Genomic DNA, 17,647 nt, shown 5'->3' with positions numbered 1-17,647 from the left:
TTGAACCTGCATCTTTTGAACCCAGAACACAGAGTGTCTCCAAGGGCCAGATGGCTGGCCTCCTTATTTGAAGTCTCGGGAAATAAGCTTGGAACCACCTTGCTCCTGCACCTGTCCTCTGCCATCTGTGAGTCTACCCTGCCAAGTGGTGCTACCCAAGTCCTTGACCCTTAGAAGTAGGCCTAAGGTGCTTGCCAGCCGAACCAATGAATATTGTCTGATCAGCGGTGCATCCCTAGCAAAATAGGCACATCTCATCTGTGGAGCGGCACACCCCTGTACAGAATGGACACTTCACCACTGCTGTGTGGATTGGATCCTTCGCAAAGACCATCTTCAACACCGCAGTACTCAAGACCGACGCATCATTCTGATGTTGCAGTATGGGGCATCCACAGCCCATGTCCTCCATGTCATGTCAACGGCAATCTCTACGACAGTGATGGACTGAGCATCTCGGCTCCTCGGAACCGGAGCTGTGACCGGTGAATGCCACCCGTTGCCGGACTTCACATCATAAGCCCTGTTGTCTGAATTCTCAACAACGATGCACCAGGACCTCGCACTGCAGCCTTGCCACATCTCGAACCAACATATTGCTTCGGCTCCGCTGCACATCTTTGATGCAGATCCACATAACGCTCTGCAACCAGGTTTTCTGGTACTCTGTTCTGCAGGTGTAACTGGGTCCCTGTAGCCAGCCTGCACTCCATAGCTGTTGGCCTCAACTTGTGGCTATGTCCCAGTTCAGCACAACCAGATATTCCCAGTTGGAGCTTTATTCTTTTTGGTGCAAGTTTCACTAAAACTGTACAATTCAATTTCTCTGGTTCTACTAATTGGACTTTTGTGATTTTATTCATTAAAAGTTACTGTAATTTTCTCTCTATCTGTTAAGGGGGTCTTTTGGGGTGTGTTTTTGCTGTTTTATAGTTTGAAGTGTTCCACATATACTTTATACATTGCTCTTGAGTTAAGCCTCACTGGTCTGTGCCAAGCTGTCAAGGGGGACAGATCATTTTGGGGGTTTGCTTGTGTCTTGACCCAACATCGATAGTGGGTGAGCTTGACCAGGGCTCACAGCCCAGCCAACCACCAACCAAATGTGACATTTTTAATCTCTTCATTTTTAGAAACAATCCGGTAAGATTTGGCAATATCGTGAATTTAGAGAATTACATGTGAGCAAAGTGTCATAATATTCAAGCTTAGAACAACTGTTGAAAGTTCGCCTTTGAAATTTAGAGCAATAGAGTATTAAATGCACAAGTAACATATTTGTTGTCTCTATTTCAGACACCCTCCAGATGGAAAAAGGTATGTGAAATTGCATTGAAACAAAGGTGAGGGTAAGAACAAATCTAGTCAAGATAGAGTACTTCTTCTAAAGCAACTTCTCTGATGATTGTTACTGCCTGTCATGTATCTTTCGCTCATGATGATGTTGGGAACTATATTTTGCTCTATAGAGGGACTATTAGTTGGACTGTGTTTCCTTTATACAAAAACAGAAGTCTCCTACACAGTGAGCAAAGCAATGCACATTCTTCATCACAACCAAGGGATTTTACTCAAATTAGACTGTTCAACTACATCTTGAAAATCTCCAGAAATGCCCATTTTCAAATTCATTACCTATTGTTGGCTATCTGAGAGAAATTTCTTTTTTTTTTTTTTTTAAGTTTGAGTTTATTGAGATCAAAAAACAGGAACAGAAATGAAGAAAACAGGTGAATGATACAGTCTTACAAAATATATGGTAAAACATAATTAGCAAAAAACTGTGTAAAGTATAAGTGACACAGAAGAAAATCTGTTAAAATATACAAGTTTAAAGCTACATTGTAAGCATGACCATAGCAAAGGATAAAACATAAGCAAGTGTTATACAAAAAATAAGAAATATCAAATAATGAAATCAGTGATAAAAAGATAGGCAAAGGGAAAGAGTTCAAGGTGGTTTGCGGACATCACCCGAAGGAGTTGTGGAGGAGGTGGACGGGGAAATAATCATTGTTAAATAATTAGTTAAAGGTAACCACAGGTGATCCCTTTTGATTGCTAAGGAAATAGGAGTGACATAATTGGTTTCTAGTCGATGAAAACAAACTGCGTTCCACCAAGAGCGAAAGGCCACGCTCTTCGCATCTTTCCAATTAAAGGTGATAAGGTGAAATGCGATAGCAATTAAGAGATCAAGGAGTTTATTTTGTGGTGAAGAAAGAGGCCATAAAGGGGAAAGAGTACCTAGAAATGCAAGGGAGATGGAAAAGGGAGTGTGGACATGGAAAATTAATTGAATTTGGGACCAAACGCGTTTCCAAAATTGGGAAATGGGGGGACAGTCAAAAAGCATGTGCTTTAAATCAGCAGAAGGGTGTGTGCAAGACCAACAGTGGAAGGGGTATCTGATGAGAAGGTAGACAGAATTTGTGGAGTAAATAAAAGTCAGTTATAAATGAAAAAGAGGGTTTGGGTGGTATTGGCAGCTCTATAGGTCTTATGAATCTTAAATCATATTTTATCCCATAGAGGAACTGACCAGTCTTCAGATAGATCTGTTTCCCAGGTTAATTTAGTTTTAGTTTTAGGCCTATTGATGAGAACTTGAAGGGATTTATACAAAAAAGAAGCAGAGGGAGATTGATCTAATGAGGAGGAAATGGAGTGAGATTCAGTTGGAATAGCGGCAGTTGTGGGTAATGACTGGATATATTGAACTAGGACAGGACAAAGCAATTGTGGACGCGAAGACATGGGAAGGGAGAACTGAGATCGAAGAGCCGACAAGGGAAGAGGTTGATTATGAGAAAGAAGTTGAGAAATCCACCGTATTCCTCTGGAATGCCAGGACTTCCAAAAGATTGTGCGATTACCAATTTCAATATGTTTATTGTGCCAGACAGGTTGAAAATCAATGGAATCATAAGAGGGGTAGGAAGAAGGTAAAAAAGGTAGAAGTAGATTACGAGAATGTGAAATGACAGGGTGTCGAAGAGAAGTTAATTTGGAAGAAAAAGAAAGAATTTCTTGAAAGTCAAAAGGAGAGAAAAAAGAAGATTCTATTTTTAACCAAAGAGGGGGGTAGAAAGAGAGATCAGTGGAAATCCAACGGGTAGCCTGTCTCAGTGAGAAAGCACGATGATAAGTTTTAAAATCAGGGAAACGAAGACCACCATGCGATTTATCCTTCTTCAAAGTTACAAGAGCTAGTCAAGAACGGATGTATGACGTTACAACGCATACTTTTACAACACCTACCTTTACAACGCGGTTTTTACCACGCATACCATTACAACGCATAGCGCTTTGGGGTGCTGGATAGTGAATAGTTTAATTTACTATTCCAACTCCAGTCCCCGTGGATAGTAGGGAAGGTTATTGGATAGTAAATTAACCTATTCCCTATCCTAGAGCGCCCCCCAGAGCAATGCGTTGTAATAGTTTGCGTTGTAAAAGTTGCGTTGTAATGGTAGGTCGTTGTAAAAGTTTTGTTGTAAACGTTGTATACCGTCAAGAACGTTTGCCTTTCCACAGAAATTTTTGCAAGGTAGCGTCAATTCTCTTAAAGTAATGACTAGGAATATGGACAGGAATCATATAGATAGTATATTAAAGAATCTGGGATAAAATCATTTTAATAGAATGAAGACGACCCCACCAGGAAAGGAAGAGAGGATTCCAGCCCGAAATAGCTGAATCCAATTTTTTAAGTAGAGAGTCAAAATTTATTTTCAGAGTATTCAGAGGGGCAAACCAAATTCTGAGGTATTTAATCTTAGAGGGTTGCCAGGAAAAACCAGATTGTTCAAAAAGATGTTTTTGGCATAAATTATTTAAGGGAAGAATTTCACATTTATCGACATTAAGCCGGTAACCAGAGACTTGAGAAAAAGAGTAAACCTTAGTGCAAAAATTGGAATCAAGGAGTAGGGAGTTATTAAATCTCCATCGGCCAGGATGAGGAGAGAAGGGAATGAGGTCAATATCCACATGAACCGGGGCATGGTCTGAAATTAGAATGGATCCAATGTCAGAGGAAGTGGCATGTTGAGCTAATGATTTACTAAGGAAAATGTAATCGATACGAGATTGGGAGTGGTGGGAAGGGGAATAGAAACTGTATTCTCTGAGGTCCGGATGACATAGTCTCCAAATATCTACCAAAACTTTATGATGTATGGAAGCAGTAAATTGAGTGTGCATTTTGGATGTACAAAACGTAACTGTGGAATTTCGATCAAGGATAGGGTCAAGGACTTTGATTAAATCTCCGCCAAAAATAAGGTAATCATCATTAAGTCAATACAATTTTTCAGAAATGCTAGGCCAGAAAGACTTATCAACACCAGTAGGGGCATAAACGTTGAAAATCACAATAGGAATCTTATCTATACGTAATTTAACTATCACCCAGCGGCCATTATCCTCATAATCATGAGAAATAAGAGAAACATTTAACTTTTTATGGCATAAGATCACAACGTTGAAGAAAACTGGGGAAGCACTCACTTTTAAACCTATAATTTTTCTTTTAAATCTTTTAAAATCATTAATAATCAAGCGTGCTGCAGAGGTAGCACGTTTGTCCTAAACCGTGCCTAACTTAGACCCTTCCTATATCGAGTTGTTCAAACTCGACCTCCGCGCACTGTTGCAATGTTTTTTCATTACTCTTAACACACAATACTTATTTTTTCATCAGATTATACACCATCAATTATTGCATCAACAAGTACAATTTATTATGCATACATAGGAAAATCCTTGCTTCAGCAAGACCTCAAAATAACATGCTTAATTGTCAAATTCAATTGGTTGCATCACCAGTAACAATTCTTTAAGCAAGTGCGTAGGTCTGGCAGTTCTGGAGCAGGAGCCTATGACTGCCAGTGCTCCTATTTGAACAGCCAGGTCTGCAGCCTCTTTCAGAAGATGAGGAGTTGAGTGGTAGTTCTAATGTGGGAGAGTGTTCATTCCTGCTTTTGACAGCAATGATGGAGAAAGTGCGTCTTCCTACCTTGCTTCTCTGGATGTCTGGGATATGTGCGAGGGAGATAGAGGTGGAGCAAAGCTATCTGGAGGGTTGGTAGAGTTGGAGTCGGTCCTCTGTTGTAGAAGGTTTTGTAGGTGTGTTGCAGCATTTCTGGATGGTTAGCCAGTGCAGTTCTGCTAGGTAGGAAGTGATGTATGTGTTTCTGGGAACGTCTACTATGAATCTAGCATCGGCGTTCTGGATCGTTTAGAGTCTTTGCATGAGCTGGGTAGAGTTGCTGGCTAAGAATGCATTGCTGTAGTCAAGTCTGCTGAGGATGAGGACTTGGGTGACTGTGTGTCTTGTGTGCGTGGGAAGCCCATTTGAAGATTTTGTGTTGCATTCTAAGGATGTGGCAACAGGATCACAGTCTTGACCTGTTTGTTAATTGACAGCTTGTCGTCCAGGATGATGCTGAAAGTTTCTGATGTGGTTTGTGGGGTTGGGAACCAGGCCAGGTGGCCACCAGGAGGAGTCCCAGGGAGAGTTCCTATTTCCAAAGATCAGGATCTCCGTCTTGTCTGTGTTGAGTTTGAGGCAGTTCACTTGCATCCGGTTGTCCATGTCAGACATTCAGAGGTGTCGTTGTTCCTGGTGGTGCTGTTCATGCCATTGAGGGAGACAATTAGCTGAGTGTCATTGGTATAGGAGACAATGTTAAGGTGTGTGGCTCTTTAAGATGCAGATGAGAGGTCTCCTGTAAAGGTTGAACTGAGAGAGGAGCCCTTAGGGACTCCGCAGACGAGCTTCTTGTATTTGTAGTGTGAAGGTGGAGAGTCTGACTCGTGTTCTGTTGTAGAGAAAGGAGGCGATCCAACCTAAGACTGCTACTTGGATTCCAGATTCCTAAAGTCTAGCGATGAGGTTGTCTTGGGAGACGGTGTCGAATGCCACCGAGAGGTCGAACAGGATAATGTTATATGGTTTCTACAAATTAAGAAGGTTTGTGTGTCTGGACCACATAAACGTCCAAATATGGAGACACACATATCCACATATATCATGAGGAAATTTTGTTCCAATTCATAGCTAGCATACATTGCCTCATCTGAACCCCTAACCTTGCCAAAGTACCAGATGTTAAAGCTACATTCTTTTGAAACAATAAGGCTTTCAGTCAACTTAACTTATCAGAGTTAATGTTAAAAATAGGAATCGTATGCTGCAAAGTAACTTTCCTAGATGTGTGATTAGGTGGAAATAACACATTATTACAACAGATCACTACCCTGGAAGCCGTTACCACACATGGCACTCCCAGTTTTGTCCCACAACAACTTTAGTTGTTCAGTTTCATAAAACGTCCATTTGACAGTAATCGGAACACTAGCTTAATCAAGGAAACTGGGACGCCCTTCAAATAACACCCCAAATTGGCCATGAATGCATTCCATGCCCCATGAACTGTCACCTCTTTACAAACTAATGATTGTTCGAATTAAGTTGCATATTCATTTCCACTTAGAAGGACTTCAGTTTCTACATGCAAACATTTGTAATCTAAGGCAGAAACCAAGTTTTATGCACAAAATCTCCCCTAAAGCTTCACATCTACCTACTTCTTGAAAGTGTTTCAAACAAGGTGTAAAATGTAAACATCGATTTGGGCAATGAAACAAATCCTTGGATCAGCCATACAGCTTATGGTGTCTCAGTTACTGTGAAAGGCAGTTTTTCTAAATGGTCAATGTTTAACTTTGTATAAGTTCCATCTTTCTTTGCCGTTAGGCTTTGTGTGCATGTTAAATTATATGGCAAAAACAACTCAGTTGCTTTCAGATATTTCCATGGCACATGGTTTGTTTTTATATCCAATGTAGATGATACAACATTATTCAAAAAATAAATGCAAGTTGGCAATTTAGTCATGCTATTATCTACAATATCCAATGCTTTTTTCAAATTTGCCCTATCAATTTCTCTTAAACTTTCAGCAGCTTCCTGCTGAGAAACTTTCCTAAGTTAATTATATATGGCATGTATGAGACGTTTAGAACATGTTGACTTAGGACCCAGCAAGAAGTCTTGTAAATCCATGTCATCCGATAGAAGAATTATTAATTCCTTAACTGCAGATAAGGTGGAATGCTGTAACCATTACTAGAATAACTTACATATGCTATAGATGGTAACTACCCTTGAATGTTGAGACTGCATGTACCAGTGTCTCGTCGTTTGCTTTAAAACCTATTGAGGTGTTTAAAAAATGTGCATGATAACAGTTAGTGTGGACTGACTACACTAACCACTTGTCTGAACCTGTAATTAAAGAATTATATGTACCATTCTGTATCATCTTATTGAGCTATAATATTTGCAGTGTTGCTAATTGTCAAAACGTGCAAGAGAGGGAATGCTAGGTGCTGTCATGTCTTTAATTTTAGCCAAACCCAGGCGGGTGGTTTGCTACACTGTTGTTCAGGAAGATCACTTGTCTATGGATCAGACAAACTCTGAATAAAGCATCCTTGCCCTAGAATTGCTAGTGTCGGGTTCCCTAAATTGACTTTAAATCAATGTTTTCCTTCCAAAATACATAGCCCTGTACGGCCGGCTGGCAATTAAATGATTCTGAATAGATTAATTTTGTTTGGGTCAGCATGTTTTTCTTCACAGGGGAAGAGGTAAGCTTATAATAATAGGAAACTGAGTCTAAAGGGTTGTTATCAAAAAAATATGCATACTTATTTAAGGATGTTTTTGAACTACCCACTGGTGGAGTTGGGCATTGTTCTCATTGTTTGTAATTGAAAACTGCACGTGGAGTTCTAGCTCTATGTAAATAATAGTGAGCATAGTGATGATAACAAAAGATTTCACCATGATTTGTAGAATTTAAATACAAATCTTCAGTTTCAAATACTGCATTGTATTCTAGTTCAGAAAGCATGTTCTAGACTGTGTCCACATACCAGCCATCAGATATACTGCCAGGATTAATTACATCATCCTTAAAAATGTAAAACATATAAGTAATCTACCAGTGTTATTGAGATCTGGAACGGACATCTGGACACCAAACCGGACCTCATAGGGGTTGTGACTGCACAAGGATAATCTAGGCAGATTATTTAAAGCTTTCTAGACTCTATACAAGTGATGGATCCAGCTAGGACCTGAACCTAATACTCTAGAAATTAAAGATTGTTTTAAGTCACGGTTTTTCCTTTCCACAATCAAATTTCCTAAAGGATGATAGAGGGAGGAATAATGCACAGCAACAACAGGGTTCCGCTTGTATCCCGCTAAGCCTTAGAGGCAAATGTTGGCTCCTGGTCCAAGTGGAATGCTGTTACTGCTTATGTCCGATAAAGTCATGCAAATCTTTTATAACAGTACAAGAGTCAGCTGATCATTGTGGCCACGCCAATAGAACTCAAAACATTAATCAACTGCTAATAGAATACATTTGAACAAGCCGTCTGAGTTTAGAGGTCTGCAGTGCTCCAGATTGACACAATTTTGTTTGAACCTAGGAGAGGTGTCATCGGTGGACGAGCTGTGGTGGAACCTTTCATTTGCCGACAGATGTCACAACTAAGGGCATATTGTTTAGTCTGCTTGTGTAGACCATGCTGCCAATAGCGTTTCAGTAATAAGGAAACCATGGCCATCATACCTGCATGGCAAGATGCTAATCCCTGATGAGAAGCCATGTTTAATTCTAGCCTGGCGTCCTGGTTGAATATCACCTGATCACTCACTTTAGGATTACGAGCAAAAAGTATGTTTTGGACACTCAGTAGATAGGCGTATTTTGCTGGACATTTTTGTTAGGTAATGAGTGCCACTATGTGAAGTATTGTCAGCAACCATGATGTTCCCATTCACCCTTGTGTGTGTACTAGTAATTGCAGCTACTGCAGCAGTCTGAACCACTGCAGAATATCATTGTTTAGTTCCAACATACTGATCAAGAGACACAATTTCAGTGGGAAAAGTGTATTCTTGTTCTCACTGTAGAAATTCTTGTGTTTGCAAGGTGTGTTCAAAGAAAGTGGGGCTCGCACAGATTAGAGCGGTGAGGTGGTTGGGGGTGGTGGAATTTGACAAATGGGATAAGTAATATCAAATAAATAAATGAATAAAACCACTAACTTTGTGCTCACTACATCACCAGCTAAGAGACCTGGGTTAAATCCATTGTTCTTAAGCTCACTATGCCACCCCAATTTAGACCCAGCCATATGCAGATCAATCTTGACCCTCCTCCTCAGGGGAACTTGCTAGCCCTAAGTGCTAAGCCAGGTCCTCCCTGGACCAGAAACAAGCACCCTGGGACGATTTTGGAGTGTCACCCCCATCAGCCAGGTTAGCTTGAATTCAGTGAGGTAACGACTCACGTCTGGGCATATCTGGCGCACTTAGGGCGAGAAAGCAAAAGACGCAAAAATAAATGTTTTGAAATGCATGTCCTGTTTCATAATGGTTTTGAGTGTGTTATACATCAATGAAAGAATGGTTGAAATTCAAGGGTGTCCCTGAACTCATCTTGTTGCACTTATCATAACCACAAAACACTTCCTGCGTAGTATTGTTCACTGGGTTAAGTATGGGTTGTAGTCCAACTGGACATATAGTTCATGCTGGCATATTGACTAAGGGCCTGATTCTGAATTTGGTTATGTGGGAGCAGGGTGGCACACCACATCCCCGCTCCCACACCACCAAACTCTACCGCCGACTCCTGATGCATTACAAGTTATAATCTGGGTGCGTGGTCCTGTTGCCCAAAGCGTTGGCTTTCAGAGGCTAGTGGGAGCGCCTTAGAAAGGCAGTGCTGTGGGACCACCACAGCATGTTCTAGTATGGCATGGACTGTAAAGTTCATGCTGTGCAAGAATAGGGGGTTCATGCACACGAGGGGCACACCATGTGCCCCCTGCATGCACCGAATGCCCTAAGGCAACAGGGATCCCTGTAAGGCCCCATTTGTTTCCTCACTGCCACACTTTTCATGGCAGGCTCCCCGCCATCGGAAGTGTGGCAGTGAAGAAACTCGTAATATGCTTAGTGGTGCCGCAGGAGCACAGCCAGAATATTGCGAATATCTGAACGGCGTGCCACTGCCAGGGATCACAGATCCCTGGCAGTTGCGGCAGTCCTATGGCAGTCTGACCACTGTAATCAGAATATGGCGGTCGGACTACTAGTACGACAGTTGCCGCACCACCACTGTGGGTTTGGCGGTCCATTGGACCGCTAAACTCATAATCAGCCCATAAGTTTCTGCACCTTGGGGTAAGAAAATTGACCCATGTGACTCTGAGGTAGAGGAGAGTCCATGAAGAATGCTATATCCCCAGAGGATGGTATAATCAGAAACCCAAATCTGATTACTTCCTTTGGGTACTATATAATGTTTGTAGGGTTGATTCACAAAGGGCCTCCACATTTGTGGCAGGGATCTCGCAGTCGTGGAAGTGTGGACCCGCACTCATGGCGAGACCTCCACAATGAGTAACTGCAGTGCAAAGTTCCTCCCAATACTGCGGGTCCTCTGACACAAGTACGTAGGCCCTTTGTGAATCAGGCCCAGTGGCTTATTAGCTACCCTGATGCCTAGCAGCACAGAATTTATATTTTTATGCCAGCTTTATTTGTAGCATTTCGTTCATAGTTCAAGTAGGCACAATAGCATCTTACTACCAGACTTACAAATATTTTACGCTGTGTTGTGCCATAAAAATGATGCAGACTAGAGCAAAATGGGTTTTTCATGTTTTTCATTTTCCAAAACAAAACTTTCTTGCCTAAAACTAACACAAAGCAGCACTAAGGGCTGCTTTACGTTACTTACCTTCAAGGGGGAGTTACATTGGTGTTACATGGGTGTTCCTATGCAATCATCCATGCTTTTTAATGCAAGACCCCATATACTAGCATTAGAAGACAGGGTTTTGGGTAAAAAAGTACACCACTTTGAAGCAGGTGTTAACAAGGAGAAATGCTTTGACTTCTCCGAATGCTTCCATTTTGCATGTGTGTCTTACTGTACAACACACATTCAATGGGCGACACATTTAAAAGTTAGTCTAAGCATAGTATTTTGTACTGGAATGGTACCCTTCCAGTTCAAAAGAAACCTATGCTAGACACACGCACACACTCTTGCACTATGGCACAAAGTTGTGTGAATGACGGTCAGCACCCTGATTGTGCACCATCGATAAAGAGAGGGGAAGAGAGTGCCATAACTCTGTAGATATGATGCTGTCCCTCTCTTCCAAAGCAGCATTATTGGGTGCGGTGATGTAAATCTCGGCCTTTGGTAAGGGATTTCTACAAGGGTAGGGGGTCGAGCAGCATCCCTATACCTCCCTTTATCGAGAAACCTCTGAAATCCTAGAGGACTTCCCAATAGACACATCTGAGGAAAATAGGCTTGAGCTAAATGTAATACCTTATTGCTGCTGATGGGAGTGGACCGAAGTATCATCTATGTTAGGGGATATATAAGAAGAAAAGAGATGAATAAGAGAGAAAGATCTACGGGGAAGGGATGGTCTCTTGGCTATGATTTAAAGTGGTACAATGGGATGTAACTAGTCACATAATCGAAAACAAAATATCGACTGGGCAGAATATCGAATTTTTCATATCGAATGGACAGAATATCGAATTGCAAAAATATAGTGGTGCAGAATATCCAAATGCAGGTAAGAAATATCGAGTTCCACAATATCAAAGTTAGTAATATCAAATTTCTTTTTAGTGTTTTAAGTGTTAGTATATGTGTTAAAAGTATGTATTATTTTTGTAATGTATGTTAGAATTTTGTAAAAGTAATGAATTTTATGTTAATACATTTTTGTGTAATTTAATTCTGTAGCGGGTTGTGGGTTTATAGGGGAATAGGGTGTGAAGTAATTTAATTATATATTAGTAGCATTATTTAGAACTCATTAATTATATCTTAATTTTTTGCGTAATATATCTCTGTAGCCGGTTGTGGGTTTATAGGGGAATAGGGTGGGAAGTAATGTAATTGAAATATATTAATGTATTATTTCATTAATAATTTAATATTCAATCATTTATATTGTTAATTAAGTTAATTAATGTAATATTGATTATAAATTGATTAATAATAATTAATTGTCAATTATATTAATTGTCATTTTATTTATTAATTCGTAATTAATTAGATATTAATTATTAACTATTAATTTGTAAGTATGTTAATTATATTAATTGCAATTCGTTAATTAATTATTTGTTAATTTATTACTATGTTAAAATATTGTAGGTGATGTTTATAGGAGAAAAGGGTGGGAGGTAAATGAATTTTTACAAAATAAATTGTTAATTAATGTTAATTATATTGCAGGAGAGTGTATTTTAAATAATTCCCCTACGCTATCCAACGCTTTTCCTACTGTTGCACTCACTGGAGTGGGAATAGTAATTTTTACCCTCCTGCTATCCAATGCTTTCTCTACTGTTGTACTCACTGGAGTGGGAATAGTAATTTTTACTCCCGCTATCCAACGCTTTCCCTACTGTTGCACTCACTGGAGTGGGAAAAGTAGATTATACCCTCCCGCTATCCAACGCTTTCCCTACTGTTGCACTCACTGGAGTGGGAATAGTAATTTTTACCCTCCCGCCATCCAATGCTTTCCCTACTGTTGTACTTACTGGAGTGGGAGTAGTAATTTTTACTCCCGCTATCCAGCGCTTTCCCTACTGTTGCACTCACTGGAGTGGGAATAGTAAATGTTACCCTCCCGCTATCCAACACTTTCCCTACTGTACCACTTGTTGGAGTGGGAATAGAAATTTTATCTTTTACGCTATGGAATTTTTTCAGTATTGTTATATTTAATATAGTGTAAAATATATATATTTTTAAATTAATTTTAATGTTTTAATGTATTATATATAATGTATTTTTATATTTATATTATAGGTTTATTTATATATATATATGTATATATATGTAATTATATTTTAAGTTATGTTTTTAACATTTTATTATTACAAATAGTAATTATTTTTTATATTAAGTTAATATAGTTATAAAAAAAATTTATGTTTCTTTTTTTTACATTTCATTTATTCTTTATCAATTTTTACATTTTAAAATTATTTTTTAAGTATGTTTTACTTAATTATATTTATTATTTAATTAATTTTATATTACTTTTAAGACATTAACAAAAAATTGATATTTTTGCAAACTATATTTTTAACATAGATATTTTGGATTCGATATTTGTGCACTTACCTGTTTGTAGATAGGAAGTCGATATTCTGATCCTCGATATTTTTACCTCAATATTTTGGTAGGTCGACATTCTTCACATTGATATTTTGTCAGTGATTTACAATGGGACTCATATTATCTTTAGATCCCTTGGAGACTATTCCTGATGGTGATTCTGTAAGAGACCTCTGAAGGAACACATACAGTGCTGCTCATACAGATAAAAATGCCATTCTTCTTCCTGTTTTATCCTGGAGCTTTCATAAACATTAATCCTTTTACTGTTCTGGTTGGATTAGCCCAGGATTTGGAAATGCTTCAAGACATAAATAGAATGTTGTTGGCGACCTGCATGGGATTATGAGAAATGGCCCTGTACACAGTAACGATACATTAACAAAGGCAACTATTGTTTTTGTTTTTAATGCATTGGCTTTGGTTAATCTATTTAGAATCATGAATATGAGAAGGGCAGCAATGTTTGGATTTCAGAGGTTCATTACTTCTTTGTCTGTGTTATTTATGTCATTTATAGCTTTTTTCTTATTTAAATCGTTCATAATATTGCAGAAAATATGTTCAGCTTCAATTTTATGCATGCATCATGTAGGATGAGTTTGCACACAATGTTTTTTCACAGACCCTGAGATGGTGCACACTTTTTAGGTCTTGTACTGTTCCAAATGCAGATTCATTTCTTCTGTTCAATTCTGACTGTCAATTGTTCATTATGGTGGAACCTTTTCAATCTCATAATTTTTAACATCATACCTATAATGTTTGTGAATAGCTTAAATTCAGAGAATTACACTTGCACATAGTTGTCATTATTTATATTTAAGTGTAAAATAACTCTTGAACCTTCACCTTTGAAATTGTGAGCAATAGAGTATAAAATCTACACAAGTAACACGTTTGTCCTCTCTGTTTCAGACACTCTCCAGAAGCACAAAGGTATGTGAAATGGCATTGACAGAAGTGTGAGGGCAAGGACAAATCTAGTCACGGTAGAGTACTTTTGTTAAACAACTTTTCTGAAGATTTTTACTGCTTGTCTTGCATCATTTGCAAAAGATAATGTTGAGAACTATACTTTGATTTAAAGAGGGACTATTAGACGAACTATGGCCCCCATTAGGATGGCGGGCGGACTTTGTCCACCCGCCATCTCCGTGCAAAACGGGACCGCCCGCCATAGGAGCGGCGGTCCCACCTTGGCAATTAGGATGCGCCCGCCACACTTGTGGGCGCATCCTGTATTTTTACCATGCGCCGCCCGCCGCAATGGTAAAAATGCACGTTGTGCATTTTAAAGCACAACATGACAGGCACCGCGCGGTGCCTGCCATGTTGCAGTTTGAAATGCGGTGGGTACCATAGGTACCCCCCATGTGCATCCCCCCCCCGGAGTCCCTGGGGGCCTGCAACGGGCCCCCGCAGAGATTCTCTGCATGCCTTTCCCTAGGCATTCAGATTTGCCCATCATAGTATGGCTGGCGGTGTCTGATAGACACCACCACCATATTATACCTTTTCCGCCTCGGTCGCCTTGCGACCGGGGCGGAAAAGCGGCGGACGGTATTATCGTCCGCCGCGGTCCCCCCCGCCATCCTAATATGGCGGGGGGTCTTTAGAGCAAGAATTGCGGGCGGATCACCCCCGCCAGGCTGGCGGTGCCCGCCATCCTAATGGGCCCCTATGTCTCCTTTGTACAAAAACACAGGTTCCCTTAACAATGAATAAGGCATTGACCACTCTGCACACAATACACCAAGACGCACACAAAGGGTTTTCACTCAAATGAGATTCTTTGACTCCAGCTGAAAATCTTCAGAAATGCCCAATTTGAAATTCATAACCTATTGTTGGCATTCAGAGCAGACATATCAAACAAAAGAATTTTCAAACGATAGTTGGTTTACAACTTTCGGAATATATTGTTTGTTACATAGCCTTTTTATAATCTGCATAGAAATTGAATTTATTCCTATTTTACAGCTCTTTTACCATAATAGTGCAAGGCAACTTGATGTTGTATATTTCAAAATACCATGTCTATGATTGAGACATTTTAGAAAAGTATAATGAATGTGATAGATGATTTAAAACACGTAACATATATATGTCTATATGAACAGAAATATTTTATGAATATCACATTTCATACATTTTGTTTTGCTTAAAGTAATACAAATATTCAAGAATATTTAGAAAATTCTCCCAGGTAGTTAATACTACCCTTTCCAAGTTTTACTTTATCTGTCTCGTTTCACCAGTAGGCAATGTAGAAATAATTTGCACATCCTCAAAAGAAGATTAAATTATTCTTTTCTATATTTTCAGTGATGGGTGATTTAATTAACGCAATAGGTAAGTTTCTAAATTGAGCAATAAAAGATGGATTTTATATATAAACAAATTCTATTGAGCTTGTATTAATTTGTTTTTGTGTACACAGACAATCACCAAAACAAAAAAGAAAAAGGTGAGTGTGATGGTCTCTCTATTAATATAGCATATTGGATGCTTTATGATCTCTTTAAGTGGTATTTCACTGTCCCTGTAGCAGTAAAACCGCTATCCCAGTTTGAGTTTACAAGCTTCTGCTGTATCATAATCAGGAACCTTAGTGACTTCGGGCCTGAAGCTCTCAAATTGTGAAATCATTCTACTCCTAGATGCAAGGCCTGTAGACAGAATTCTATATTTAGAGGGACACAGTCCTCGGCTAGGAGCAAACAATAAAGCTGTACACTATAGGTGCGTCTTTCCCAAAGATTTGAAGAGAAAAACGAACAGTATGCAAGCACAGTGGCTTTTGGTCATTTTTTATGTTATTATATTTGAAGGAATACAAGGATTTTTTAAGGTATATTTCAAAGCACACTCAACCAACTTCCCATGCTCCACTTTTAGTTTGTGGCCCACCACAGCCCTACAGACAATGTAGTTTTAGCCTTGAGAAAGCCCAAGCCTGTGTGCCTAAAGGAGCAAAACATGTTGACTGGTATTCGTATGAAGCTCCCAAAAATATTTTGGTTAGAACTATGAATGTAAAATGTACAAATAAACAACTATAAGAATTTAAAATTCACTGTAATTCACTGAATCCTACTAGTAGTAACTTTACTACTAGTAGCTAGTAGTAAAGTTTCTCATAGTAAGTTACTTTTGTGAAAACCCAAAAGTAGCAAAGTTAGACTTTTGGTTTAACTTTACCTTTGTGAATCGGGCTCCTAGACTTCAGGTCTAAGCTTCGACTTTAGGTGTCCAGTTATACCTAAAGTTCAAACTCAGATTTCAGGTTTAAAGTTAAACTTTTGGTCTAACTTTACCTTTGTGAATTGGGTCCACAGTCAGTAGAAAGTCAGAGCAGCTTCAGGGCATGATACGTTTTTTTTCAAGCCCTGAGGTCAAATTGACTCCTTCAGATGCCATCAAGTAGACTGCACCAACGCGCTCTCCTCTGAGCATGGCACTCGCATTGTGTCATTATTAGTCATTGGCATAACAAACCTTGAGGGAGGGCCCCCTGCAATGTACATTGAGGGAGCCTGACACCAGACTCACTCAGTAGCTCTGAGGCCGGGGTACAATGCTGAGGGGGCCCCCTGGAGTTTGTGGGTCCCGCGCACCGCAGGGGCTGTGGGGTCTTTGTTACGCCACTGTTATTAGTAACATTTTCATACTTTTTTGGGGTCTAGTAGTAAAAGAGCCCCCTCTCTCTACACCTATGCGGCCAACAAACTTTCTCAGCGACTGCTTCTTTGTTGCTGATTGTCTGCTGCTCTTTGGAGAATGTTCTCTCTTCTGAACCTGGCTTTTAACCCCTGGCATGCTGATGACAGCCCCCAGCCGTCATGCACTACAGTGCTCGTGTGCTGATGACGGCTGGGGGCCGTCATGACCGCACCCGCGCTGAAATCTTCAGCACAGGAGCAGAATCGCGGCAGCATGGAAGGGGTTAAACTGAGTCTTTGTTAGCTATTTTCTCTGACTTTTTAGGGTCTAGTAAACAAAAGATTCTTCTCTTCACTTCCTATGCGGCCTATATATTTGCGATCTCAGCGATTAGAGAGCTCCAAGGAAATGCAGCCTAAACAATCTAAATCATTGAAGACATCTAAGCACTCTAATGAGAAAAAGAAACTGCAGGAGAGGCGGGGAGTCTGGCACTGTAACATGGCACGAACGTTTTCAAGGAAAGGGGCAGATGCGAGGAGTGAGAGAGAAGGCGGCGCTCCCACCAGGGCATGGGGCAGAAAGGGAAAGGGGAGTTTCTGGGAGCAGTATCAAATGAGCCGTAGTTAAATCAGGGAAGATACGCCATTGGAAAAGAAAGCAGTATAGGTCTGTTAACAGCAGAAGCCACCTGGGTTGTGACTGTATACCCAAGATGATGT

General features: G+C 39.9%; 1 protein-coding gene across 3 annotated transcripts in view; it reads left to right on the top strand.

Annotated features, from left to right (window-relative positions):
• Positions 1 to 17,647, top strand: part of LOC144754229 (butyrophilin subfamily 3 member A3-like) — a 168,605-nt gene that overhangs the window by 106,285 nt on the left and 44,673 nt on the right. For all 3 annotated transcript variants that reach the window (XM_078641819.1, XM_078641818.1, XM_078641817.1), the window contains 4 exons: positions 1,297 to 1,317; positions 14,178 to 14,198; positions 15,588 to 15,614; positions 15,703 to 15,729. In XM_078641819.1, coding sequence (XP_078497945.1) covers positions 1,297 to 1,317; positions 14,178 to 14,198; positions 15,588 to 15,614; positions 15,703 to 15,729 — 96 coding nt within the window. The remainder of the gene's footprint in view (positions 1 to 1,296; positions 1,318 to 14,177; positions 14,199 to 15,587; positions 15,615 to 15,702; positions 15,730 to 17,647) is intronic.

The sequence above is a fragment of the Lissotriton helveticus genome, chromosome 5_1, assembly GCF_964261635.1.
Source record: "Lissotriton helveticus chromosome 5_1, aLisHel1.1, whole genome shotgun sequence".
In the NCBI taxonomy this organism is placed as follows: domain Eukaryota; kingdom Metazoa; phylum Chordata; class Amphibia; order Caudata; family Salamandridae; genus Lissotriton; species Lissotriton helveticus.
The sequence above is the reverse complement of the archived record's forward strand: the minus strand, read 5'-3'. Positions and strand labels throughout refer to the sequence as shown.